The sequence below is a fragment of the Salminus brasiliensis genome, chromosome 17 (assembly GCF_030463535.1).
Source record: "Salminus brasiliensis chromosome 17, fSalBra1.hap2, whole genome shotgun sequence".
Lineage (NCBI taxonomy): Eukaryota > Metazoa > Chordata > Actinopteri > Characiformes > Bryconidae > Salminus > Salminus brasiliensis.
In genome coordinates this window covers 29,787,156-29,813,461 of record NC_132894.1, presented here as the reverse complement: position 1 = coordinate 29,813,461, position 26,306 = coordinate 29,787,156, and the positions used below count along the sequence as shown (strand labels likewise).

General features: G+C 42.8%; 1 protein-coding gene across 8 annotated transcripts in view; it reads left to right on the top strand.

The window, feature by feature from the left end:
* neo1a (neogenin 1a) overlaps positions 1-26,306 on the top strand; it is a 174,906-nt gene that overhangs the window by 112,098 nt on the left and 36,502 nt on the right. For all 8 annotated transcript variants that reach the window (XM_072660320.1, XM_072660317.1, XM_072660319.1 and 5 more), the window contains exons 6-8: positions 3,859-4,013; positions 5,401-5,521; positions 25,269-25,422. In XM_072660320.1, the coding sequence (XP_072516421.1) occupies positions 3,859-4,013; positions 5,401-5,521; positions 25,269-25,422 (430 nt within the window). The remainder of the gene's footprint in view (positions 1-3,858; positions 4,014-5,400; positions 5,522-25,268; positions 25,423-26,306) is intronic.

The window sequence follows — 26,306 nt, the reverse complement described above, 5'->3', positions numbered from 1 at the left end:
TATCATAAAACTGTATAAGAATCAAAATAATCATAATATCATAAAACTGTATAAGAATCAAAATAATCATAATATCATAAAACTGTATAAGAATCATAATAATCATAATATCATAAAACTGTATAAGAATCATAATGTGTTATAACTACTTTAATCATAGTAGAGATGGGAAGAGTAATGAGATAAATGAGGGTAATGGTGGTAATAACAGAGCCGGCCCAAGGCACACTCGAATTACGCAGCCGCTTAGGGCCCCAACGCCACCAGGGGGCCCCCAAGAGCCCCAAGATATCATGATAAAAAATGAAAATATTAAATATTAAAAATAACATTGAATAATAAAACGAAATGATATTACTGGTGCTGAGGTGCTGGTATGTGGAGGCGGGGGGAGGGGGGGCACATAAAAATCTGCTTAGGGCCCCATAAAGACTTATAATAATAATAATAATAATAATAATAATAATAATAATGCAGATAGTGGCAGATAGTTATGAGTCTATAGATGTAGATTTTAACATGGTCATTAGGCAGGTAGCAGTGGCAGGAGGGTGGGCAGCAGGTCTGACATGGGTGGCAGGGGAGCCTGGTGGTCAGTTTGGTGGGTGGGTCCGCAGGTAAAGGGGACCCCAGCAGTTTCTCACCTTGTTGCTTGTTTACTTATATGATATGCAATATGATACAATGTGAAGCAAATGTACGGTGATTTAGGAATGTAAGGGTTTACACATTAGCTTTGTAGCTGTAGTACAAAACTTGTCCTGGCAGACTGGGAGGAAAAATATCAGAACTCAGAACTTTACAATGTGATGCCTCAAAATGCCTTGCTTATGCTCTCCTCGCTAAATCATGTGTCAAAGCAGCGCTTCACGTAGAGAAGGAATATGGCGGCTCTGAGAGAGCTGTACTTGAGAGGAGCTGGGAAGAACAGTGTGTATGTGTTGGGGGGAGATTGCACCAGTACTGGCAGCGCTGTTGGGAAAAATGATGAAGCGTGTTCTCCAGCATGCCTTTCCGCTTGTTTGTATTTTCCTTAGGATTTAGCACAAAGCCAGTCAAACGAATCTGTTAGCGCTGGGCTAACGAAGCCGTAATCAGTGTAAAGCTTCTCCCTGCTCTGCACCATGAGTTCCAGTCATGTTTTTCTTTTCCTAATTGACTACTTACCAACTCCCCTCAAACTTTCTTCGGCAAAGTTCTTCAGCGGGACAGTTCTCTGGTTAAAGTGATGATGTAGGATCTGCACGTAGTTCTGCTCTTGCCTGAAATGTAGCAAACAGCAAAGACATGTCTGGTGATCAAAGTTAGCTAGCTAGCTTCTTTAGCTCTGCAGCTGCGCGGCTAATGTGGCTGGATTGAAAACGGAAGCCTAATTAAAATGCTTTGTTTATTATAATTAAAAAAAAAGGAAAAACAAAATTAACTCATTATCTTACTGCAGTGGTTTCATATGACAGCAGTGGACTCAGTCCTGTGGAAAATAAGCTAATCAGTGAAGTGTTTCTCTTGGATAGTGTCATGCGTTAGCCAATGCTAGCAAGTTTTTTTTTTTTGTTTTTTTTTTTTGAGGTGAATTAGATATTTAACTGGCTTTTCTTGCCTCAGTAGACAAAAAAAAATTAATTTTAATTTTATAAGTAAATACAATGCATTTTAATAGTATTGGACATGTACTCCACAGTGAGGCAGTTGCTACTGTTATGCCAGTAAAAAATATCAGTGTTCTGCATGTAAGCTACATGCAAAACACTTACTACACACTGATCTGTCATGTTAATACTGGCAGTCTTACCAGATTACCCCAGCAAACCTGGAAGCTTTGTTCAGTGTGGTAGTTAAGAGGCTTTAGCAGTAGTAAAGTGCCGTTTTTGTAGCTGATGTTGTTGTAATATCGGCCATTTCCAAATATTGTGCGTTTCTGCTCTCTCTCTTTGCCAATCACTTGGAAGAAATTCGCAAAAAATAAGTTCCCACCTTTATTATTTCACCTTTATTAAGTTTATTCTTGCACAAAATCACATCTGAAAACAATATGTAAACATCGATAATCTTGCACATCTGGGGCAAAAGGCGCAATTCACGGAAGTGGCTGATATTGCGGACGGCCTTTGTTAGGGGATTATATGTTAGTACTGTAATTCCATGTAATTGTGAAATTGCTGAAGAGTTAGCTAGCTTGCTAATAACATGTTCATTCATCATATTTCTTTTTATTATTATTTATTTTTATACATTTTCACCCCAATTTGGATCACCAAGTACCCAGCCTCTACGCATTCTCCCCCTATGGCATGTAATGCTCCTGACACTAGTGAGGGTGAAGGCCAACACATGCCCCCTCCAGTACGTGTGCAGCCAGCCAACGCCTCTTTTCAAACTGCCGCCGTTCACACCATCAGGTAACCAACACCTCTACAGGGAAGTGGCTCCGATGCACCGGGCAACCAACACCCCTACAGGGAAGTGGCTCCGATGCACTGGGCAACCAACACCCCTACAGGGAAGTGGCTCCGATGCACCGGCTCGGCAGATGCCAGTGGCGATGTGGGGAAATAGCGCCATCTACCCACCCTGGAGAGAGCAAGGCCAATTACACTCTCTCTGGGCCCCGGCTGGGATTCGAACCAGCGATCCTCTGGTCATAGTGACGGCGCCTTATTCCGTTGGACCACTCGGGGCCCACTATTCATGTTTCTCTTAAAAAGGTCCAGTGAATAACTGATTAGATCTAAAATCCCTAACATGGGCGTGACGCCGACTGTGGAGAATGACGCACAGCTCGAAAGGCTCCGAGAGGACTGCAGTCAATGCAGTATGATTACGGCTAATGGACAGAAGCGTCCCCAGTCAGTGTGAGGTGTGTTAGTAGAACACGCATTATGTACAGACAGTGGCTCTGACTTAAGTAATGCTGGTTAATTCCCCTGCTGCTGCAGTTCCTCTCTCCGCAGTACTGCACAGTTATTACTCTGTCCGTACAGTGTAAATACAGTTGACTGTAATTCGAGCACACAGCGCTGAGTGCATTAACATACACTGCTGCATTAATGTTAGTGGTCCTGCAGCAGTTTGAGCTGCAGTGGGTAGTGTTTGTGTGTATGTGTGTGTGGGTGTGGGCGTTTGTGTGTGAACTCTATTTGGACTAAATGGCGCGTAGCAGTGGAGGGAGGGCCTCGAGCAGGATTACTCCCACTGGCAGATAACGAATACCACAGGAGTCCACTCAGCAGTGCTGCCACAGTCACACACATACACTCACACCTACACATACACCAGAACACCAGCCAGAAAAACATACTGGACACACCCTCAGAGTATACAATCTCAGTCATCCGTCACATCAGTTTATACACTAAAGATCCATCCATTTAGATACACCACGCATTCAGTCAGGTGGGGCCGAACATGGGATGGGACCTGTATGTTCGGTGCCGAGGTCAGGTTTTCTTTATTTATCATTTTCTTCGCTGACAGGTCACGGTGAAGGGGTCAGATTCGAAGCAGAGTCACAATTAGAGCCGTGTGGAGCAGTAGCACAAGGCCCGGTTTCCATGCAGCTTTATATGACCTTGTTAGTGAGGAGATGTAAGTGCTGTGTATCTGCAGAGATCAAATAACCGCCCTCATTACTGTAGGAGAAATGGATGACCGTGGCTACTCCGTTTCCTCTGGCTATCAGGAGATATGTCTATTATATGTTGCAGGGGGTCTTATTTTATGACACTGACAGGAAGGGGTTGAGTTTTTTTTTTGGGGCGTGAGGTCAGGGCCTCAGGTGAGGTCTGAAGTCTGAAAAAAAGGTATTTCAAAGATTATTTGTGATAAGTTAATTGTATTCTTTCTCTTTGTTTTTTACAGTCCCACCACAGCTTCTGAAGAGACCGGTCAGCACTTTTGCTCATGAGGCTATGGACGTGCTCTTTGAGTGTGAGGTCACTGGCTCACCCGCCCCCACCATTAAATGGGTCAAGAATGGAGACGCTGTGATCCCCAGCGACTACTTCAAAATAATTGTATGTATTTTGTAATCCTGTGCATGCTTAGATCTTGAACTAAATTGGAAATGCTTTTTGAACTAGGGACTGTAGCAGATATGTTTGTGCACAAGAAGAAGTTATTAGATACGCATAGCGTTGATACTGAGCTGGTAGAAGTCACTGGCGTCGAGCCAGTATCAGTGTATATGTGTACATGTCAGAGGTAGTTAACTTCTTAGACCCTGTATGAAACCCCACACTGCCCTGCCACAACTACATCACTGTCATAATTAACATCAGTTTCATAGGCCCTAAAATAGAACCCGGTGGGACTCCACAAGATATGCTTAAGCAAATGGTTTCCACATTATTCACAGTAGTTTCTGCGTTAGGATTAATGACTCAATAATCAACCTAGGGGTTCAAGGGGTTATGAACAATTTTTTAATGTTTATTTTAAGTTAAAAAAGGTTAAAAGCTAAAGAAGTGAAAATATCTGCTGATACTCAGATTTTAGTATCCAACTAGAGATAAAATGCATTATACAACATCTAATGTAGATGTTTAATAGGTTTACTGATTGACAGACATATAGTTGACATGGCAAAGTTGGGCAAAATGAATTACAGTGTGAAACAACACAAAAAACAACAAGAATTTGGTGCAGTTTTTGTGGTGGGTTTTCTGAATCAACACAGGGTCATAAATATACATACACCCACTTTAGATTGTTAATCAGTGTCAGTGGTGCTGAAAGTTCCCACGTCTTTTAACTGCCTAACTGTCCTGTGGGTGATCATGATGGACTACAGCTGGTAGCTTTTATGTCGCCAAATAAAGGTTTAAATAAAAAGGGTTTGTTGGACAGCTCTCACTGGATTGACCCACAGTACAGTGGGACAGCTCAAGGAACTGCATATCTGAGAAGGAGGATTGTAGATTTACAAAAGGCAGGGATGTCTCTTGGAGCCATTTCTAAACAACTGCAGATTGTAGCATCATCAGTTAAGAAAATTGCACGTATGTACATGCTATTGATAGTGAGGTGTACCTACTTTGTCAGGGTCCAGAAAAATTCCAGAAAAACACACAAAATGTAAACTTCCTACTGTGTGTACTTCAGTGATCCCAGTGGGTAAATGCGGATGCGACAGCACATAGTAAACCCCCAAATGATATTATCTGTTTATAATAATTTCCTATCAAGTTATTTTCCATCACTCTACCTAATCTGAGTCTAGGAAACTGGGTCTGAACCCTTCATGCCCTCGCCATTGATCAGTCCTGAGAGCTTCTGTAAACACATTTGGAATTCAGTAGACTGTGCTGTGCTGCCCTGCCTGCGATTTAAATAATAATCATGAATGGATGCTGACGTGATTACTGCTGAGCTTGCTGAGTCAGTGCTGTGTGTTGCTTGCAGAAGGAGCAGAACCTGCAGGTGCAGGGTCTGGTGAAGTCAGACGAGGGCTTTTATCAGTGTCTGGCGGAGAACGAAGCAGGGAACATACAGGCCAGCGCTCAGCTCGTCATCTTGGACCAAGGTATGTCTTACGAAGTGTGTTTGCTTATAGGCTACTTATCATTGCTGTCATATCCCAACCTCATAACTCCATTATGTGAACATTTCATAACAAATGAATCCGTAGAAATGGCCTAGAATAGTTCAGAGGTATATTTTCTTTTTTATTTTATTATGCGACAGTGTTGCTGTTTCGGAAATATGAGGTTTGGTAACGACAGTCATTACATGCAGATTCAGTTGTACCGTATGTTCTGCTTCTGTTCTTGGCAGCCAAGCCTATAGGATGGAATAAGCCCTGTATCTGCCTAATCCCCAGTCGTTCATATGAATGTTCTTCTATTAAAATTGTAAAGCCAGTAGAGCAGGAGTAAGAGATAAGGAATACAGCTGACTGGGTTAATATTATTTTAGTTCATTTCAATTAGGTTTGATAAGGTTTCAGCTATAAGCTGCGAGACATAAGAGCTGGGTCATGGTCATTTGGAAGACTCACTAATTAAGAAAGTTTCTAATTGAATTCTGCAGACGACATATTCACCGTTTGATACAGCCTCAAAGCCCTCCATAAACGTCTGTTGACTCCAGCTGTCATATGATAAAGCACTGTATCATCACGTCAGTTGCCTTCCCTCTGAGTGAACTCTAAGCTACTTAGTGCAGTGCTGGGTATTACCCTCTGGGCTGCGGCAGCTGAAAGGCCAGAGATCATATGCTAATAAGACAGCGTATTAATCAGAATGTCTTTTTGGCGTCTGGGACGTTGCGTGTTTGGATTAGTGAAATGAATCTTTTGGCACTAGCAGAAAGTCCTGAGGTTAATCCAGTATTGGTATAATCGAGGTGCATTGTGCCATTTGCTGCTGCTCCCTTTCTGTCAGTGCCACCTGTCATTGTGCACTGTGTGTGTGTGTGTGTGTGTATACATGCGTGAGTGTGTATGCATGTGTTGAGAATTACCTTCTGTGATCTCTGGCGGTTGGCTCGGCTCCTCCACTCCATGACATACTCCATACACCATCTTTCTCTCAAATCGCCCCCCTCTTCGCTCAAGTAGACCTTGGTGAGAAAACATTAACCATAGCAGCAGAGGTTTGAACTTCGGGCAGTTGCTACCTCGATACACCAGGTGAAGATGATGTGCATGATTTATACTTAAGACAAAGGGGGCCCCTGGTGGTCCAGCGGACTAAAGCTCTGTCACTATGATTAGAGGATCGCTGATTCGAATCCCAGTCATGCTGCTAGGCATCGGCAGCCGAGGCCCAGAGAAAGCACGATTGGCCTTGCTCTCTCCGGGGTGGGAAGATGGCGCTCTCCCCCCACATCGCTTTGTTGCGGGGCTGGCCGTCACTACCCTCTGCAGGCTGGTGCGTTGGTTCAGAAAATGAGCAGCTTGACTCGTCAGAGCAGGGCGTGTGCTGGTCCGGCTTCACTGGTGGGGGCCGTCCAGATTGGGGAACTTTTTTTTATATAATTTATATATAAATTAAATATATAAATAAAAATAAAGATACTTAAGACAGAGAAACTCGTCTCCTAGCTGTTCACTCACAGCAGCACACATTTGCAGCCTAGCAAAGTTAGGTAAGCATCAACACTATGATGAGTAAATAGCCATTGGGAAAATGCATGTAGTAGTTATTGATAAATATTGGAGCCCAATGATAAGGACAAGTGTCATAACTTTCATCATATCTCCCAGCACTGCCTGCCAGTGTAGTCCTGTCTCATGTGTTGACAAGTCTGTAGGCTACTACCAAGCCTGGAAAATGGAGACAGCGGTGTAGACAGCCACCCGAAACCCATTTCTGGCACCAGGCCTCTAGCGTGCTTGTTGCAGCATGTGCCTCATTTAGACATATAGACTTCTGCAGTGTGTTCAGTCCCATCCGGGAGGCCTTTCTTTCTTTCTTGGTTGGCGCTGGCACTCTGTGACTCCCGCTGCTCCAGCAAGCTGCCTCATTTGAGCAGTGTTGCTGTGACAAATGGAGAAATAAGCTCCCTTAGCGAGGTTGTGCTTCAGCTGGGACAAAAGTCAGGTGTTATAAATGAATCATAAAGCAATATTTAACCTCCGTCTTAACAGTGTACTTCAGTCGTGGTGGAAGATTGATTCCTGCACAAACAGCGCTGTTTAATGTTCTTCTGCGACAGTAAAAAAGGCTGCAACGTGTCCTTGGCCCTCCACTGATTTGTGTGTCTCTAAATACCACCTCATTTGTTTTCGAAGTGGGGAAGCTCCACGTTCGGAGCCTTTCGCTTGAAGAAAATGCATTCCGCCGCCTCGTATGGTCTGCTAGTTGTACACAGATGTGAAAGGACACGTGGCCAAATGCTTCGTGAAAGCGTAATCACGCAATCAACGAGGCTGGAGGGCGGCCAAGTTAAGACCAGCAGCGATGCAGCGTTTACCTAATGAAATCCGATGCTGGAATGGGGTCCACACTTAGAGCCACCTGCGTGTTGCCTGTATTTGATTTGATTGCTTAGCTCTGCGTCAAGTTAAAGGGCCTGTATGATTTTGATGTTGAGAATGTGAGCACTGCTGGCGTTTCCAGAACCCAAGCTGCAAAAAAGTCCCATTTTCAATTTGTCGTTTTTGTGAGGTCACAGAAATCAATAGGTTAACATATGACCGGACGTAAATACCAATTACGTCTACAGCAGTTAAGGCTGCCTGTTCATGCTGAGGTTATGGGAGGTGTTTTAGCCAGGCCTACTTAAATAAGGTGCTATACAGATCAGCCAATCAGAACCGAGGTTATATATATATATAATATGTAGTTCTGGCATATATATATATATATATATATATATATATATATATATATATATATATATATATATAAAGGTAAAGGTGCATGTATGTACAGCGAAATGTGTCCTCCACATTTAACCCATCTGTGGTAGTGAACACACACACACACTAGTGAACTAGGGGCAGTGAGTACACACACACCCAGAGCGGTGGGCAGCCAACTCCAGCGCCCGGGGAGCAGAGAGGGTAAAGGGCCTGTCTTATAGGGAGAGTATTAAATACATCCTGTTAAATTGTCATTTAAGTTTATTTTTATTATTATTATGTTATTATTATTATTATTTGATTATTAAAATTGCATAATTTAAGGTTTAAACTTAAATATGAATTGTCATTCATAATAAAAAAATATGCAAAAAAATTTATTACAAATTAAATTACATTTATTGTCATTATATTCAGACAATACAACAACATTTTTTTAGCCCATTTCTCAGCTTGGAAAGCCAGAATCAGAGTGCAGGGCTTTGAACCCACAACCTTGTGATCAGTAATCCTCGTGATCAATGCTTAATTATAAGAGTGTAAAATCTGTTACCCATAAATCCATCAGCAGCTCTGTACACAGTCAGTGGATCGCTCTCAGGAAAGCGGAAATAGTTGCTTATCCAAGAAAGTGCATGCAGGGGTGTGTGAGATAAAAAATATGCTGGATGTTGCTTTTTTTAATGTCTGGGAATTCTCTGAGGGGCTGTGCTGTTCCCGCTATGCCCCTTTACACTGAATTGCCTATAAGTATTCCAAGCTGCCAGTGCTACAGCACTACGCAGCTTGTTGCTGTTAAAGCTGCTAGTCAGATGTGGTGTAGGCATTTGTTTAAGCCCTGAGCTTCGCTGCCATCTGGATGGTAAATTGCGAGGCATACTCACTTATCAGGCATTCTTATACATAGACTTATACATAAATACTATTATATACCATATACTGTTAAATCTATATATTTCTATATATATATACTCTTACATTGATGCTCATCTTGCTCAGTGGTGGCCCAGAAGGGGCAGTTGTGGCTCAGTGGATAGAGTTTAGGTCAAAGCTTCGATACCTGGGTCCGCTATGCTGCCACCGTTCAGAGAATAGCCAGCTAGCTACAGTACAACCTTTACACAGTGTGGTTAGTTTTCACAGTGTTACAGCTAGGCCTCCCAAAGGAAACAATGACATATATGAAGTCCATGTACCCCATATAGACTGTATGTCCAAATGTTTGTGGACACCCCTTCTACGGGGCAGTGGTGGCTCAGTGGTTAGAGCTCCGGGATATCGATAACAGGGTTGTGGGTTCGATTCCCGAGCTTGGCAAGCTGCCACTGTTGGGCCCTTGAGCAAGGCCCTTTACCCTCTCTGCTCCCCGGGCGCTGGAGTGTGTGTGTGTCTAGCTCTAGCTCACTAGTGTGTCTGTGAGTGTGTGTTCATTACCCCAGATGGGTTAAATGCGGAGGACCCATTTCGCTGTACAGTGCACACTGTACAGTGACAAATACGTGCACCTTTACCTTTACATTATTATATACTTATATATAATAAGTATTGCCAATAGAACAGAACTCTTTGGAGCAGATAACCATGAACCGATTGGCACCATGCCTAATGCCAGGCATGGGCTGGAGGAGTATAAAGCCCCCCCCCAGCATAGTGGACTTAACTGTGGACTTTTCTGGAGTGATGGTTGGTGCTCCATGCATTACTGGATTGAGTTGGAAAGTTGGGAATGATGTGATTGTGAATGAACAGGTGTCCCAATACTTCTGTCCATATAGCAGATGAACAGCACAGATTTCAGACTTTTTAGTGACTGTTACTACCAGCCCCTCCATCTGTCCCAGTTAACCCTGTCGGTCACACCTGCATGTGTTGTGCATGGTATCTGAGGTGTGCAGGTTTCTTTAAAAAAATATAGATATTAATTTGGCTCAAAATCTGTGTGAGGCTGTTCCCTGCTGAGTGCTGAGCACGAAGGAGAGCCACCTACTCACCCAGAGAGAGCAAGGCCAATTTCACTCACTTGGACCCCCGGCCACTGATGGCTGTGGCATTGCTGGAGACCAGAGCCGTCAATCTCTCAGTGATGCTGACAAAACCCAGCTCCTAGACTGAGCTATGTTTAATTGAAGCTCTTTACTGAAGATGAGCATCTAAAAGTAGGGCATTGTAGGGCCTTAATGATGTTGGAACTTTTTATTTTTATTTTTATTAATAAAAACTGAGCATTGGAGTAACTTTCCTGCGCGTGTGCTCTGCCTGACTGTTTCCGTTACTAAAACGCAACATTAGCCTCACTGCTTTTCTCCCAGCAATGGAGCAATCAAGGTGTTTTGCGGGTTGTTTTGTTTTTCTCTCAAACTCTGGCAGGCTATTATTACCTAAAGCCTCAACTCTGCCATTGGCGACGGTTGTTATGTTGATTTCAGCCCCCCGATCTTCAGACAACAGAGGCGTAGTCATGTTTTTGAGCGAGGAGGGGGAAAAAAACGCTTGCTGCAGTGAATAGAAATGTGGTTTAGAGACTCACATTCTTTCCTACCTCTGGATGTTTAGTTTTTGCTCTGTGAATCCAGTCCTTTCTTATTCAGGGTGATATTCTGTAACAGCTTCTAATTGCCCTTTATTCTCGGGCACTCGGACAAAGAAATAAGAAGTGGGCCGCTCCGTAAAGTACGATCTGTGGAGGTTTCCAGAGAATTGTGAGGCACTGATCTTTACATAAAAGCTGTGTCATGATGCAAAGAATACCGATAAGGGTTGGTATGAAAATGTACACTGACAGCTAGACTCTTTCCTCCCTTTGTTTGGGGTTGTTTATTTGCCTCACATCAATTGAGATCTTCTCCCATTTGCATGTGAATGCTTGTTTTTATTCTCTTAGCTTTTATTTCGGCGCTTCCTTGCAGCCTCCAGTTGATGTTTCTGTATTTTTTTATTTCTGGATTTTCTTCCGCCCTCAACATATTCTCTTTTTTTCCTTCTCGTCTCGAAGCTTTATCGCACCGACATCCCACAAAGCCCTTTTACCTGCATCTGATTGATCCTCCCATAGAGCTCCTTTCTCAGGTTTAATCTGCAGGTTGTGGTGGAGGCTGAGGAATGTTTCACAGCAGTGAGCAGATCTCAGAGCAGAAGCACTAAAACCTCTGACTCACAGCAGCTCGTTTCAGCAGGTTGGACTGTGTGATTGTTAATAGGCAGTATTTTAAAGCATTTTTAAAATAATCCGTAGTTTACAGACTAGCTCAGGTGTTTTTGATTATCTCCATTGTATAATTTGTTCAGAAGGTGGCGCTGGCGATCAAACATGACTCATTGAACTGGCCTAAAATGATCAATTCTGCTCTATAGGAATGTCCCTTTGGTTTGACTACCTTTATGTTGAAGGATCTTTGGATTTTCATAACAGGCTTTTTATAGTTCAGTAAATTTATTTATATATAAATATATTAAAATGTTATAGCAATGCTTCCGACACTAGGAGGGTAAATACTTTAACACACGTCTCCTCCAATACATGCAAAGCAGGACACCACCTCTGTGGCATCTACGGGCAGCTGTCACGCTCGGAGGAAAATGCCAGGTCCTCAGCTGCATTGCATCGGATAACAGACGTCGCCTGAAAAGTGGTTAGGGGAAAGAGAGCCATCTACGGCCAATTGTGCTCTCTCTGACCCCGGCTGCCGATGGCAAAGTGGCATGGCTTGGGATTCGAACTCGCACCAGTTACTTAAAATGATGCATTACTTCATATATGTGCATACACTTTAAAATGTTGTGTTCTGTGGGTGACTAACCAGTGTGTTCATAAGGTGACACACAGCTCAGTGTGAGGTTTTCCCCTAACAATGTCGAAGGGCCCCTACTGTGAAAACTGAGTGTCTCTCGCTTATTGAAATAAAGACGTTTGAGCCTAGTCCTAGTGTTGGGATGTGACAGGACTGGGATGACGGATGGACATGGTTGGTGTCCTGGAGCGCTGGCTGCCAGGGTGATGGATCTGAAGGTGAGATCGGCTACGCCTGGGTCCAGTCAGGCTTATTAAACCAGTACTGACATTTATTTCACTCTTTTTTTTAGCTGCTCCACCACAGTACGGCCGTTAACTTCGAGACAGCATTCCTGCATCACTCAAACTAGACCTGCGTAACAGCTAATTATAACAGTTTATTATATTTAATAATCTGATTGTTGATCATTCTTACAGGTTAATAACTAGGGCCTGACGCAGGTCATTTTGGTTTAAGACTGGATGGTGTAATGTAATAACCCAGCAGAAATGAGACAAAGACAAGAGAGCATTGTATTGGTTTATATTATGTTTATATGTCACCCGGGTGCATGGTGATCTCATTGACCATTAGAAGTTGTAGAGGCGTTGTCGTGTAGGTGGAAGATTACAAGAAAGCATGTCATTTATAGCTTTTCTCATTAGGTACACCTCTGGAGCTTAAGGGCATTTTCTCGGTTTTGCATATCTCCTAAATTTCCCCTTTAAAAGCACTTGCATATCAGATAATATCCACATGTGTTATATTAAAATGTTCTGAACAATCTCAGCTCTCTCTGTAATGAGACCCCACGTGACCTAGAGCACGATGTGAAGAGATACTTTGCCCTAAACCTGAGAAATTGAAGTCAGATTTTGTTTTTTTAATATATTTATTGTGAAAACATCCCTTTACTCATGTGGACGAATTGTTTTGGTGCTTAAAAAAGGTTTACCACGGTCTCAGCTTCATAAAAGCAGTGGAATTTCTGAATTCAGTACTATATAAATAGCAAGAAACGAGTTTCTGAGTATGTAGACTGATGCACGAATCAGATGAGAGGCAGATGACGGACACACAAATCCACCAGTTAGACACGACGAGAGGCAGAGACTTGTATCTCGACCTGTATTCATTGCCTCGCAACTACGCAATGAGATGCAATTGAGACCTCGGCTGTACAGGAAATGTGTGAACCATATTTCTGCGCTGTGTCGCCCCGAAGATATTAATTATCATTAAATATCGAGACACATCACATTCTATGCGCCAGTGTTCCTTTAGCGTTGCTATGTGGCCACAGCAGCAAGATTAACCCTGATTGAGGTTTCCTGGTGCATTTACACACACAAATGCCAATTTATTCATATTCCAAGTTTATTAGTACATTAATATTCTGACAGTCATTTTTTTTTTCAGGCAGAGAAACACTTACTGCCCAGCTAAATGACTTTCTGCAGCACTTCTCTACTGTGCTGTTCCTCACCACCCACCAGCCTTTTATGACCCGACCCAATCTCAACCTCATAATGTAGGGCCGCCCCCCCTCTTTGCCGGACGCCCCAGGCAGCCTCTGAGCCCGAGGCTACAACCACAGTCTAAGGAGCTTAGGTTGGGCTCCTGATAAAAATGCCCGTTGATGATTCAGCAAGGCCTCCTTTCACTGCTAACCTGCAATAGCCTGGGCAAGGACCTAACAACAACACGAGCCGTAACACACAGCTACACCGAATCCCCCACGGACTTAAGTATACTGTTGTTAAGCTTGCGTAAAGGACATGTCTTGTGGAGGTCGCCATGTCAACAGCAGTTGAAGAATGCTCACAGTAATACTGTGTGATCTGAGCCGCAGGAGAGGAGAAGGTCAGTGAGGCGTTTCGCAGGTGTCCTCAGCCATCAGTGCGAGGTGCTGCCTTATCTGATAGGACATGTGTTTTCTACTCTAGCATTCACACAAACACTTTGAGAAGTTTGGAATAAATTGAGGTATTTTATAGAAAGAGTCATTCAGAGGAGGCAGTGCTGGGTTATTGTTTAATGCCCATATTCGCTAAAAGCTGCCACCACTATTGGGCTCTTGGGCTCGGCCCTTTTTGCACAGTTGCATGGCTGAACCTTCGCTCTGGCCGAAGCTTTATCTCCAAGCTGAGATTTGTAAAGAGAGGAATTTCGTTACAATAAAGGTGCTTAACTTGTTAGACCCTGTATGTAAGCCCACACTTCAGTTCTTCCCTCTAATAACTGCTAATAACTAATAATTCACATCAGTTTCACTGGCCCTAAAATAGAGCCCTGTGGGACTCCATTAGACCAAACGGTTGCACTAGGATTAATAATATTAATTATCCTAAATAATAAACCTAGGGTTCAAGGTTAATATGCTGGTATATTCGGTCATATTTTGTTGGTCACAGGTCACCAGTGACTTGAACTGTCCATTTAAGAAAGCGAGAGCTCTCTTGGAGGTCTGGCTGACTGCTGACGAAGAGTAGGCCCTCATGCCTCTGCTCTGCTTACCGGACACTGACCTGCTCTGCAACGAGCCGAGCGGTCAGAACAGGCCCCTGCTTCCTGCTCGTTCTGGTCAAGCCCATGAACTCTGAAATGTAGCATTATAGTTTTCCGAGGTTCCAAATGAGGTTGTTTTCATAGTATCACAATCCTCCCTTCCGTACTGTTGGTGTGGAAAAGCCTGGCGTCCTGAGTTTTATACTGAAGACGTGGAGACAGATTTCTTTGATTAATCTGCAAAATGCAGCTATTTGCTCTGAAAAACCTCATAACCATGTGGGATATCAAGCATCTGGAAACACTGGAGTCTGAGAGGAGTGAATTTAGACCTAGTTGGGAGTTGGATGGGGAGTTAAACCTTAGATCTCCCCCATTAAAGAGAGAGAGAGCGTGAGAGAGAGCACCTGGCCATTGACCTGTGGCTAAGTGGGGAATGGCTGGTGGTCTCTGAGTGAAATGGAGGAGTTGAAGTGGATGAGGAAGGGTAGGGAGCTAAGTGGATTTTTTAGCAGTAGCAGGTGGGCAAAGGGGTAGGAGCTTATGCTCATTGGCCCTGCGGCCCTGTATGTCCACAGGCCGAGTGTGCGGAGAGTGGCGGGAGTCCATGCCAGATGGGTCTCTATGCCTCTCTCCTGCAACACTGAGGATGTCCCCTACCAGGCCATGCGGCGGTGCATAATCCCTGGCTTTCCCGCTGGGCTGCGCATCCCACCACGGAGCCTGAGCCTTTCCAGAACCACCCCGCTGCGCCCTCTTTTATCTCCCAGAGCAGAGAAGCGAGATATCTGAGTCACTGGAGAGAGCGGCTTCCGTGCGTTTAATCTCGGTGCGGGTGTCACGAGCTTTAATCCATCATCCTTCCATATTCATGATGTTTATTGTTCTGTCTGAACCCAGCGGAGAAGCACAGTGCTGACTCTGCTGCGCCGTTGCAGCCTTCAGTTCAAACGCAAAAGCAAACTACCGTGGACAAGTTTGCCTCTAGTCAGGCCATCTAGACTAGGCTTTCTAAGAGCCTTCTCCACCTTGCTGTTAAAAGATCTTCTATTATTTAGAATTTCGGGTCGCATTTTGATGTGAGAAAATTTTGCCGTCAGGAGATACGCTATCATTTATGGAAATTAAATTTGTGCTATAAGTATTTGTTATGTAGTGATACTGTGTAAACCTATATGTTTATGTATTTAGACAATCCTGCTTTCACAAAGTGTGTATTGGACAGTACGGAATTGTCTTTTAGCTCTGTTGGACTAATGACTATAGAAAACATGGACACTGTGGTTCCATTCCCTTCCGTTCTATAGAAATAAAGGCAACACTGTGCGCCATGTTGTAAAATTTGAGTTTGCGCAGTAGAGAACAGAGGTGGAGACAGACTTGCCAACTCATTCAGTAGACCAGCCCCCTTCTCCCAGACCGAGCGTGTCTCAGACCACCTTCACCGAGCTTACAGAGCAGAAGCTGAGCGGATTTTCTACCTTGGATTCCCCGTTTGCCCAGTAAGTGGGATGCTCCAACAGTAAAAGTGCAGCTCATGTAAGTTCCAGTACAGCTCAGCTACTGTCAGAATTACAGACTGGAGATGGAAAAAGTGTTTAGAGGTGAAAAATGAGATGGAAAATGGGCTGTTTTGCCTTTGAAACATATGGGGATAAGCATATGGGGATACTGCAATCAGCCAGCAGAGGCGCTAGAGCTGTGGTTGCTTCACTTTTGAGAGACGTTGCTCTGTCCATGCTTTCTACAATTGTGGTGTTCGACATAATTAACTCTTATTGAAAATTCTTTAAAACGTCTGCAGCATTTAAAGCCTCTAAAAGCCGCTATGCTCTAAAAATGTCAGCCACTACAAGGGACAAGCAATTTGTAATAGGTTTTAATAGATAATGCTTGTATGCACATTCTGTTGCCTGCTGTAATCATTTTATGTTACTGTTGTTTTGGGAACTCTGCTAGACTCCTGAATCTTAGCAAAGCCTGATGTGCTTTGCTAGCATTAACATCAACTGACTCACCCTCGACCGCCAGTGGGAGAGTGGAGCTGTCATTCTTGGTTCCAGTTTTGAAAGTATGGAGATACTTGTTCTGTGCCTAACGATTTTCTGGAATAGTGTGTGGCAGTTTGAGCAGTGTAGGGAATCTGATGCACCCTGAGGAGCAATCATTTGTTGGCTGTATTCCTGGATTCTATCCCTCCACTGATGAATTAGCAAAAACTGTCGTTTCAAATCATTGTGTACTTCAGCAAAGTTTTTTTTTTTTTGCTTCTTCAAGGTTTTTTGCTGACTTGTTAGGCTGTATCTCATGGTCAAGTTTGAGAAACCATGGACAAGGCCAAATAACTAAACTATAAATACAATAGATTTCTAATGGAACAACTTCCTTCAAGTGCTAATGAGAAATTGACTTGCTTTTACTGCCTTTTGTGGTCTAGGTTTGCAGTGGTTAGGGACAGGGTGAGATTGGGCTCTGTGGTGCTTGATAGCGTGGTTAGCAGAGTGACCTTCTCCTGAACACAGATACCGAGCTGAAGCTGACCTTAACACACCTTAGCCGTACGGGGAACCTCTCGGGCGACCTCAAGGTTCCAAACTATACAATTCTCGGCATTAAACCATGGTGTTGAGGCTCCTTAAGTACCCCCAGTCCCAGGTGAAACACATGAACCAAACAAAGGGACAGTGAACAATCAGAACTGAATCACGAATCGATACAAGTGAAAAGAACCAAACACACATGAACACGAACATGACGTAACTAAGGCAGAAGTCCTTATTTGGGCCTGTGGGTTGCGACTCGGGATCCCCCCGGGGAGGGCGTGATACCGAGGGGCTGACAGACCAAAGCTTGTCATTAAGACAGAGAACTGTGTTAAATTGGGGGAAATAGGGTATAATATGTCACATTTAAGTTACCTAGCTAAATTGGAAAACCTGCTTCACGGTCTTTGGCGCTTCTAAATAAATCTGGTATGAATGATTATGAAATCTTCATAATGAATAAATCTGACTTTCCTGCATGTTTTTAAAATCGTTTACTGTATCAAACTTGTTCACCTAGCTCTTGCTTTCGAACAGGCATCGCTTGCGTCTTCGTGACTCTTAAGTGCTTCTGAATAGAGGTGAAATGCAGCGACACGCCTCAGCAGCTCTGTGGGCAGTGTCCAGCCAGGAGATGTTCAGTGTACAGGGAGAAACAGCCACCAGGTGGACAGCAAAAACGAATGAATCCCAGACAAAGAGAATTAGCCCGGAGATGTGCGATTTGATCCGCTTACCTCTCGCGTCAAGCGCTGGCTGCTTGTGCACTGAGCTTTTAGTCTTTGTCGGAAGATCAAGAGCTTCTCCAAATGTCACAAGCTGTCAGAATCAACCTTGCCTGATGTTATCATCATAAGCAGGGGGCCAAGACGGAGCTCACAAAGATAGACTGAAATTATGAACAGCGCCTCCAGATATCAAGGGAGTACCTTCAGTTCGAGCCGTCTGATTAGTGGTAGTATGAACAGTCATATTCTCAATGCAATATTTTAGCCCTCTTGCTTGGGAAAGCTTGAGATGGAGACGGCTGTAATTTCCTGTCAAATGTGATCAAGTCGGCCCTGAATCTGGCTGAAGATGATTACTGAGATGAAACTGGCTAATGATCTGTTACATTTCCTCTGCGTCCGTTGGCCTCCATGTCCAGCAGCTCATCTCCTGAGCTTTAATCATTTCCTTGCTTTTTTAAAAATAAAATACTTGAGAAGTTTCAAAACATACAGATTACTCACAGTCCACAGTCAAACTGAATCTGTCAGTTTGTTACATTGTGTCAAAATATCGTGATGATTGGACAAATATCCTCCAGTATTACTTGGAATAAAATCATTTCACGTTAACGCCCATTTTTGGCATTTTAAAGGTACACAATTTTTGCGTGACTGCGACGATTTGTTTGTTAATGAGCAACGGAAGTGACGTAGTGCAAATGTCATAACTTATCCCATAAGTGAGGTTAATTGTAACAGATATCGAGATGCTAATTGTAACAGTTGAAAATACATAATTAATACAATGTTATGCTGTGTTTTTTTAATCTGTTGAGCTTCTCAACCTAAATATGTTCAAATATCTGAATCTAAATAAATATGTTTAGTGGGAAGAATCAGTCTAAGAAGATGCCATAAAGTAGAACTGCTAATATCAGGACGATATATTTAATATATATTATATTCTTGTTGGGTTTTGATGAATCTGTGTTTAAAAAACTTTTTTATTTTTATGAAATTCTTTCATTGTTTTTTTCGGGAGGCTTCGCTGTAACACTGAATTACAACAAACTTGAATCAAAAGAGCTACAGTAGGTGAGGGAGTTCTAAAAGATCCAAACATCTGAAAAAAAGAGGCTTGATTTTAGTCTGAACTCAACAGTTTGTTCTGTACATTTTCAGTGAGTCAGAACAGAGCTCATCAGAATCAGAACCAGAAATACTTTATTGATCCCAGGAGGGAAATTGCAGTTGTTACAGATGCAACTGTTGATGTAAGAATAAACACTCTAAAAAATACAATTTAAACCAAAAAGAGAAAAAATCAAAGAATTAAAACATGTACATGTTTATAAATTATGTGAATATAATAAAGTGGCAAAGTGGCAGTAACTGTGATCATAAATATACAGATGTATATATGTACAGATGAACCATAGTGTCACACATTGAGGGAGGAAGTATAGAGTTTGATGGCCACAGGTCGGAATGACCTCCTGTGGCGCTCTGTGGTGCATTTCGGTGGAATGAGTCTTTTACTGAATGTGCTCCTGTGTCCTGTGTCAGTAGCCCATTTACCTCCATAAACACTGTACATAGACCCCTAGTTCAGTTCTTTACCCTCAAAACTGCACTACTCTCATAATTAACATCAGTTTTATAGACCCTAAAATAGAACCCTGAGGGACTCTCAAAAATGGCTACATAACATGAATTGCAGCTGTTTTTGGGTGCATAAAACCACAGACTGTTGTAAGCTGACGTAATAGAAAATATGAACCCTCAGATGAGTATAAAAATATAAAATAATTGGCCTTCAAGCCATTGTGGGCCTGCCTTTCTTCGGAGATAAGTCATTAACAGTGTACTGCACTTCAGCTCGTATGTGGTTACATCGTAAGCTGAAAGTCGGGGCTGAGTCCACTTGCTCCGTTTTTACATCAGACTCTTGTGAAGCACTCCTGGGTAAAGACTTTTAGCAACAGGAATCTAAAATCAGTGCCGCTTTGAAAGATTTGCCTTTGTGGAAGTGGCTAACTGGCAGATCTGTGTATTTATACTGGTGCAGAAGTCCTCAGAACCGTTCTGGTAATGACTTGGGCTAGAAGCTTTGTTTTTCAAGTTTTCCTTTTCTCGCTGTTTGGTGACCTTTTCCACTCTGCTGTAATGTCTGCCATTAATAAGGCGCTGCTGCCATCTGTTCAAACGACACCAGCAATTGCTCTCTTCTATGAATAGAAGGAGCATGAATCTTCCGCTGCTCGCCACCATGTGTTGCTGGGAGTGCACGCATGTTGAGGTTCAGACAGAAAATGGAATAAATTGAAAGCCTGCTGATGGCCGGCGGGTTGACGGATAGTAGGATAGTATTTCCTACCAGGTCAGGTCACTCCTCTCTTTCTGTACACACGCTGTCACCTTCTTTTATGTGTATTTTTCAGAGAAACAAAGCCCATTATGAGCTGCGGTTTCTTTCATTTGCAGGAAGTGGGAGTTTGAGGAAAATCTAAGGAGTGCAGTGTATACAGTTAGATTACAGTGTCTCTGTTGTAGTTGCACAAAAGAACATTGAGATAAATGTTTATGCAAAATAAACAGTTCATATGATTGAGAATCATGTGTGCAGTTCTCCAGACACAGATTAGACCTCGACTTAAGCTGCGATCAAACAAAAAGTCCTCCACAAAAAGGTTTGGTGCTGTCGGCACGCTAACGTCAGCTAACTTGCCAAACATTAAAACAGTAAAATCACAAAGTGAATAATAATTATATCTGATATCTTATAAGAGCACAGTGCTCTGTGCCATAGAGCTAAATTAGCAATTAGCATGCCCATTATCTTGCCTATAATAAACAGCAAATTCACAGAAAGATGGTAATACAGTCCGCTGACTGACTGTTCAAGCAGTCTCTATCCTTTATTTTCTCTCTTTGGAGTCTTCAGAGCTGAGCCAGAGCAGGCGCTATTGCTCCTGGAATCACATTTGAGTGTGAAAGTTCACCAAAGTTAAACACTGCGCTACGTTTCGCACACAAAATTTATTCGCTGTGGAAGTCAGCGGCACGAAATTGCTCATTATGGCTAATCCAATTGAAGCTAATGTAATTTCACTTGAACATTTGAGCTGAAGCCTCTAGTGTGACCACAGCTTTAGGCTTCATTACATTGTCAGCACTGCCTCGTCACTCGTGGGGTCTTTTTATTAGCAGCTTCATGTATCAGAAAACTACACATAGGACAAAAAGACGGGCTGGGGAAAGCGCATATGCCACAGTGTTAGGGATAAACCAAAATACCCAAAATTATCAGAGTGTTTAAAAAAAAAGAACATACTCTATATTTAGTTTTTTGTGTTTTGTGGACGTTCAGTGTGGCCCAGCAGTCTATTAGCCAAGCTGTAGATATCAAACCGTTAGCACAAGGACAATGGGGTGGCTGAGACCCACACAAAGTCGGAGAAAGCCATGCTGAAGATAAATGCAGAGCATAATACTTTTCCGCCAGTGGCAGAACAGCTGAACATTGATGGCTCCTCTTTTGTAGAGTCCTGTAATTGCTGCAACTAATGTTTAATTTGCTCTCTGCCTAATGGGTCATATAATTTAGGGGAAGCTATAGGCTAATGGATCTCACCATTAATGTGTTTTTTACAGCCGGGCATCATCAGTCTTTTTGTCCTAATGTGTAGTTTTTTGAATAGGGCTTCATGGTCCCGATATGGACTGAGCCTAGCTGTGGAAGAACAGGGAATTTTAAGTTAAGGGGGCGGTAGGGCTGTGTGTGTCATTGTCACTTTTTCATATAGGTTTCACAAAAATCCCAGCTGTCCCAGTTGTTGTTTTAGAGATACAAGGTTTTGTTCCGACAGCAGTAAGAAAGACATGGTGGTTGTCATGTCTACAAGTGTACAAGACTGGATTATTTAGGAACATGACTATTTCCCGAGTGTCCCTGCGGACTAACGCGCTGCCACTATGACCCTGAGTATCGCTGGGTCAAGTCCCAGGATATGCTGCCTGTCATCAGCTACCGGAGCCTGAGAAAGCATAGTTGACCCTCTCTCTCTCTCTTTGGGTGGATAGATGTCTCTCTCTTTCGCCACATGACTTCAGTGTGATGCTGGCACAGGCCTCTGTTAGCAATGCATCAGAGCTGGGTACCTTGCTTTTCTCCAAGCATGGTTGCCTGGTGATTGGTCGCATCGGTGGTCCTTGGGCAAGACTCCTAACACTACATTGGCCCACCTCTGTAATACGAGTAACCTTGTCAGTTGCTCTGGATAAGAGCTTCAGCTAAATGCCATAAAAATGGGGAGAGAGTACTAATGAGTGGGTTGGGTTATAGGCTAAAATGGAAAATTGGGGAGGAAAATTGGACACGACTATAAAAAAGGTGCTATGAAGGGTTCTTTGAACGATGCCAATGAAGAACCACTATTGGTTCCTTAAAGTAGCATGTTTGTAATTGAGACGTGTGAGAGTAAAGAACCTTTAAATCGTTATCAATACATCAAGTGAAGATTCTTCAGATATGAAGTTCTTCACACTCATACGTCACTAATATTGACATGATTATTTATGGAACCGAAAGTGGTTCTTCTGCAGCATCGCTCAATTTACCTTTTGTAGGACCTTTTTTTTTAGACTGTACTATAAACCTTCAGACTGCTAGATTTTGGTAAATCTTACAAATCCTTCACGCCATTAGTACCAGCTGGTTTTGAGGACCAGGTGCTGAAACTGCGATGTTGTCTGATACAAGACGCCGCCACGGTTCAATTCAGTTCAATTGGAATCCAATTTTTTTATTTAGAGCTTTTCACAGCGAGTCCAGACCGCTTTTGAGCAAGCCAGGGATGACTGTGGTGAGGCCAAACTCCCTCACACTGAGAGAAAGAAACCCTTGAGAGGAACCAAGACTCAAAAGGGAGCCTATCCCTATCCCCCTGTTTGACACCGGATAGCAAAATAAATAAACAGAAGTGGCTGGAACTTCCCTGGCAAATGCAAATACATTTAACTTTGAAAACATTGCAACCGGATGAACCAATGGAATGGACCGCTATGCCACCAATAACTAGAGGAGCGACTAGGGCAGGGTAATGAAGCCCATTGCTCTGTATATTTCTCAGCTAGTCGGTTTGTCCCAGCTGTTTATTTGTCACAAACATTTTTCTTGGTGTTCTTTTCTACAGCTACAATGGACACACAGTAATCAAACTTTATCCTCAGATGAAAAGTGCCCTTTCCGCAAGCTCTCACTTTCTGAAATCTCCAGAAACCACACTGAATTGGCAGCTCAGAATTTGTTCTGTTTCTTCGGAAAACTCATGTTTTGTTGTTTCTGGCTTTCTGAGTCATCAGATCATTGTAATGCTTAGGAGCAGTGTTCTTGCCTGCTTTTTGGACATGATAGCAGTGCATTGCCTCCAATTATGTCTGCAAATCATTTTTCAGTCTTTTTTGGCTGGCACCGAGAGGTTTCAGGCATTGGCGGTGTCCATGGTGGTTTCAGGCATCCCACCAAGCGTTGGCCTGCAGTTATGGAACGTCTTCATGTTTCCTACCTGGCTGTGTTTTCTGAACCAAAGTCAAGTAATCACATTCCGACTGACCACTAGAAGCTAATTTGTGATGACTTGCCTAGTTGATTGATTTCTTGCCGTAGCGTAGAGAAGGGCCTTTGGCAAGTTTTGGTTAGTGCTGAGTTTATTTTATGCATATTCGGAATCGCACGGTTTTCCCAAATCCACTTCACTAAAAGAAATGAAGACGGTGGGTTTTTCAGAGACGGATCAAGTTTCACCCCGTTGGTGGAAAACAAGAGTGAGGCATGCTCATACATTCAACCACAGGCCGTTCCAGGGGTCTGAACATGAAATATTTCACATATCTGCCTGAAGAATGTGAAAGCCATGGTGGGAGGCCATGCCAGCCTTTTGGACGGATGGTCGTTATGAAGATAGATGACTTTTGTGCTCTCTAGCTCTCACCAGGTTCTCCAGCTTAAACTGATCTCCGCTCAGCTTTGTAGGGCTTTGCGGAAAGCATTTCGCCTTCTCTCGTTCAGCCCAGTGGTTTCTTTACATTCCGACATTCTCTCCTCAGTTGTGTTTTAGCTTCAGAGGTGGTCTTGCTTAATTTCTTTTATTTCTAGTATTTCGTTGTAAACATCTGTACGTGCCACATTTTCCCCAGTATGTTAAATTAAGCAAACAAACAGTAGTTATGCATTGAAATGTGCAGAAGTGTGTTCCCTGTAGAGGATTTGTTCAATGATTTTTTCATAGACAATCAGCAAAGCATGTCATTTGATCAAATTCTTGCATACATATGTATGTACAGCACTTTTCATACACAGTGCTGTGAAAATGTCCTGGGCGTGTAAGATAATAATGATATGTTAATGTACTCATCTAAGCAGTGAAGGGCTCATCATACTTCGGCGGACAATGTGACGTAATTGCGGAGAAAATGATCAGCCGTAGGCGTCGCACGGAGGCTTCGCTCGCCAAGTTGCGCACATGCCAGCTGGACGAACTCCACAGACCCGATAAAGCCCGTGAGCTCGCAAAGATGCTCTCGGCTTTGTTCAGTACTCGAGAACTTTATTTTGTAGGCTGAGCTCTATAGAGTACTCAGATTAAGAATAAATACAAACAAACAAACAGGAAATAAAAACAAAACAATCCATTGTGATTTAATGGGTGCCAGAGCCTTAGCGCAACTTGAAGAAGCCCAGTATTTCCTGTCCCTGTTCCCTATAGCAGCTAGTTTATGTAATCAGTCCTTCGTTAAAGTAAATCTAGTACCTGGAGGTGACAGAGAACTTCAGCCCAAACCTGTGTTTTTCTGACCTACATACCAGAAACTTCACTGACCAGCAGCACACTCTCACTATTCACTGGGTTTTCTAATGTTATGTAGTGTTTTACAGGAGAAACACACTCACCGAGATAAATAGTAGTTCTAAACAGCTATGGCAAGATTTCTACATAGTACTGTATATTAAAATCTATTTAAATTCCATTATTTGAATATTTTAGAAACATTGAAAGGTGCTGCAAGGTTAATTATAGTACAGTTAAAAACTCATCAAAAAAATATTCATCAAAAGAATTGTGAAAATTATTTAGTTTGATTGGTACAGCCCTTTTCCATTGTTATGATTTTGTGTAATCCCCCATCATGGATGCCTTTTTTTGTTATGTTGTGTTTTTTTTTTCTTTCTGTGTTTTGTTTTTTTCTTCCTTTTTTTATCCTGTCCTTTCCTCCTGCTTTCTGTTTATTTTCCGACTCCTCTCTACTCCTCCACCTCCATTCCTCCCTCCCTCACTGCACTCATCCACTCACCCTTGCTGCACTCAAACTGTAGCCGCCCCCTCCCCCTCACCCACACTGACCCGTGCCACTACTGACCGTGTAACCCCAGGCTCCGGAGGCGGACCCACCCCCTCTGCACCGCGGGACGTGGTGGCCTCGCTCGTGTCCACCCGATTCATCAAGCTGACCTGGCGCCTGCCGCTCGAGCCGCACGGGGACGACGTCACCTACTCCGTCTACTACAGTCTGGAGGGAGTCAAGAGGTAGGGCCCTTGCCGAGCGCTATACTATTACTATTATATATAAGTAATAGTTCCACGCATTGCTATGAAATAATAGTGACCAGTGTACGTTCAAAAGGTGCTTTTACCATCATAGCAGTACACAACAAAAAAGGCTCAAAGCAAAATTTTGCACAGCATAAATTCAGACACGTCACCAACAGCACAAATGCTTAGCCCTAAAGTGTCTCCCATCCTCTCAGCACATTTGAAAAATGGAGGCAGGGCTTAGTGAGTAATGGGAAGGGTAAACACTTCGTTCATCCATTGAGCTAAAGTTGAGCAAAACTTAATTTTCAACCTCCAGGGGGCGCACTAGCCAGGTTTGAGACAGCAAACTGTTATTTTTGGGCATAAAGGCTCTTTTGTTGGATAGATCACTTGTTTTAACAAAATGTGAGCTATGTACATAAAAACATTACGTATATTTATTTTAAAGACTGTTATTTAGAGCACTTTGAAGAAGATTCAATTGCTGAATCAGTCTCCTAACTGAGTCACAGTTTATTGTGTTGATGCAAAAAAAATCATTCTTAATTGATAAAAAAAAAAGTTTTTTGAATTGAACACTAATGAATCGTGAATCGAATTGATTAGCTTTTGAATGGTTAACATGTCTGGCATTAGAAACCATGTTAGCAAGTCTGATTGAGAAATCTTAACCAGCCCTACCAGGTTTGAAGCAAGTGTCTTTTCATGATGCCAGCATTATGTAGCTCCTGTGCAAAACTAACAAATCAACTTCAGGCATCAGACAGGCTCAGCTTGCTTGAAAATGCACCATGTAACTCTGGTGAAACGAGCAGGAAAACACTCTCAAAACCTCAGTGTTAACGCAGTGTCATATTTGTCTAAAATCCTGTCTT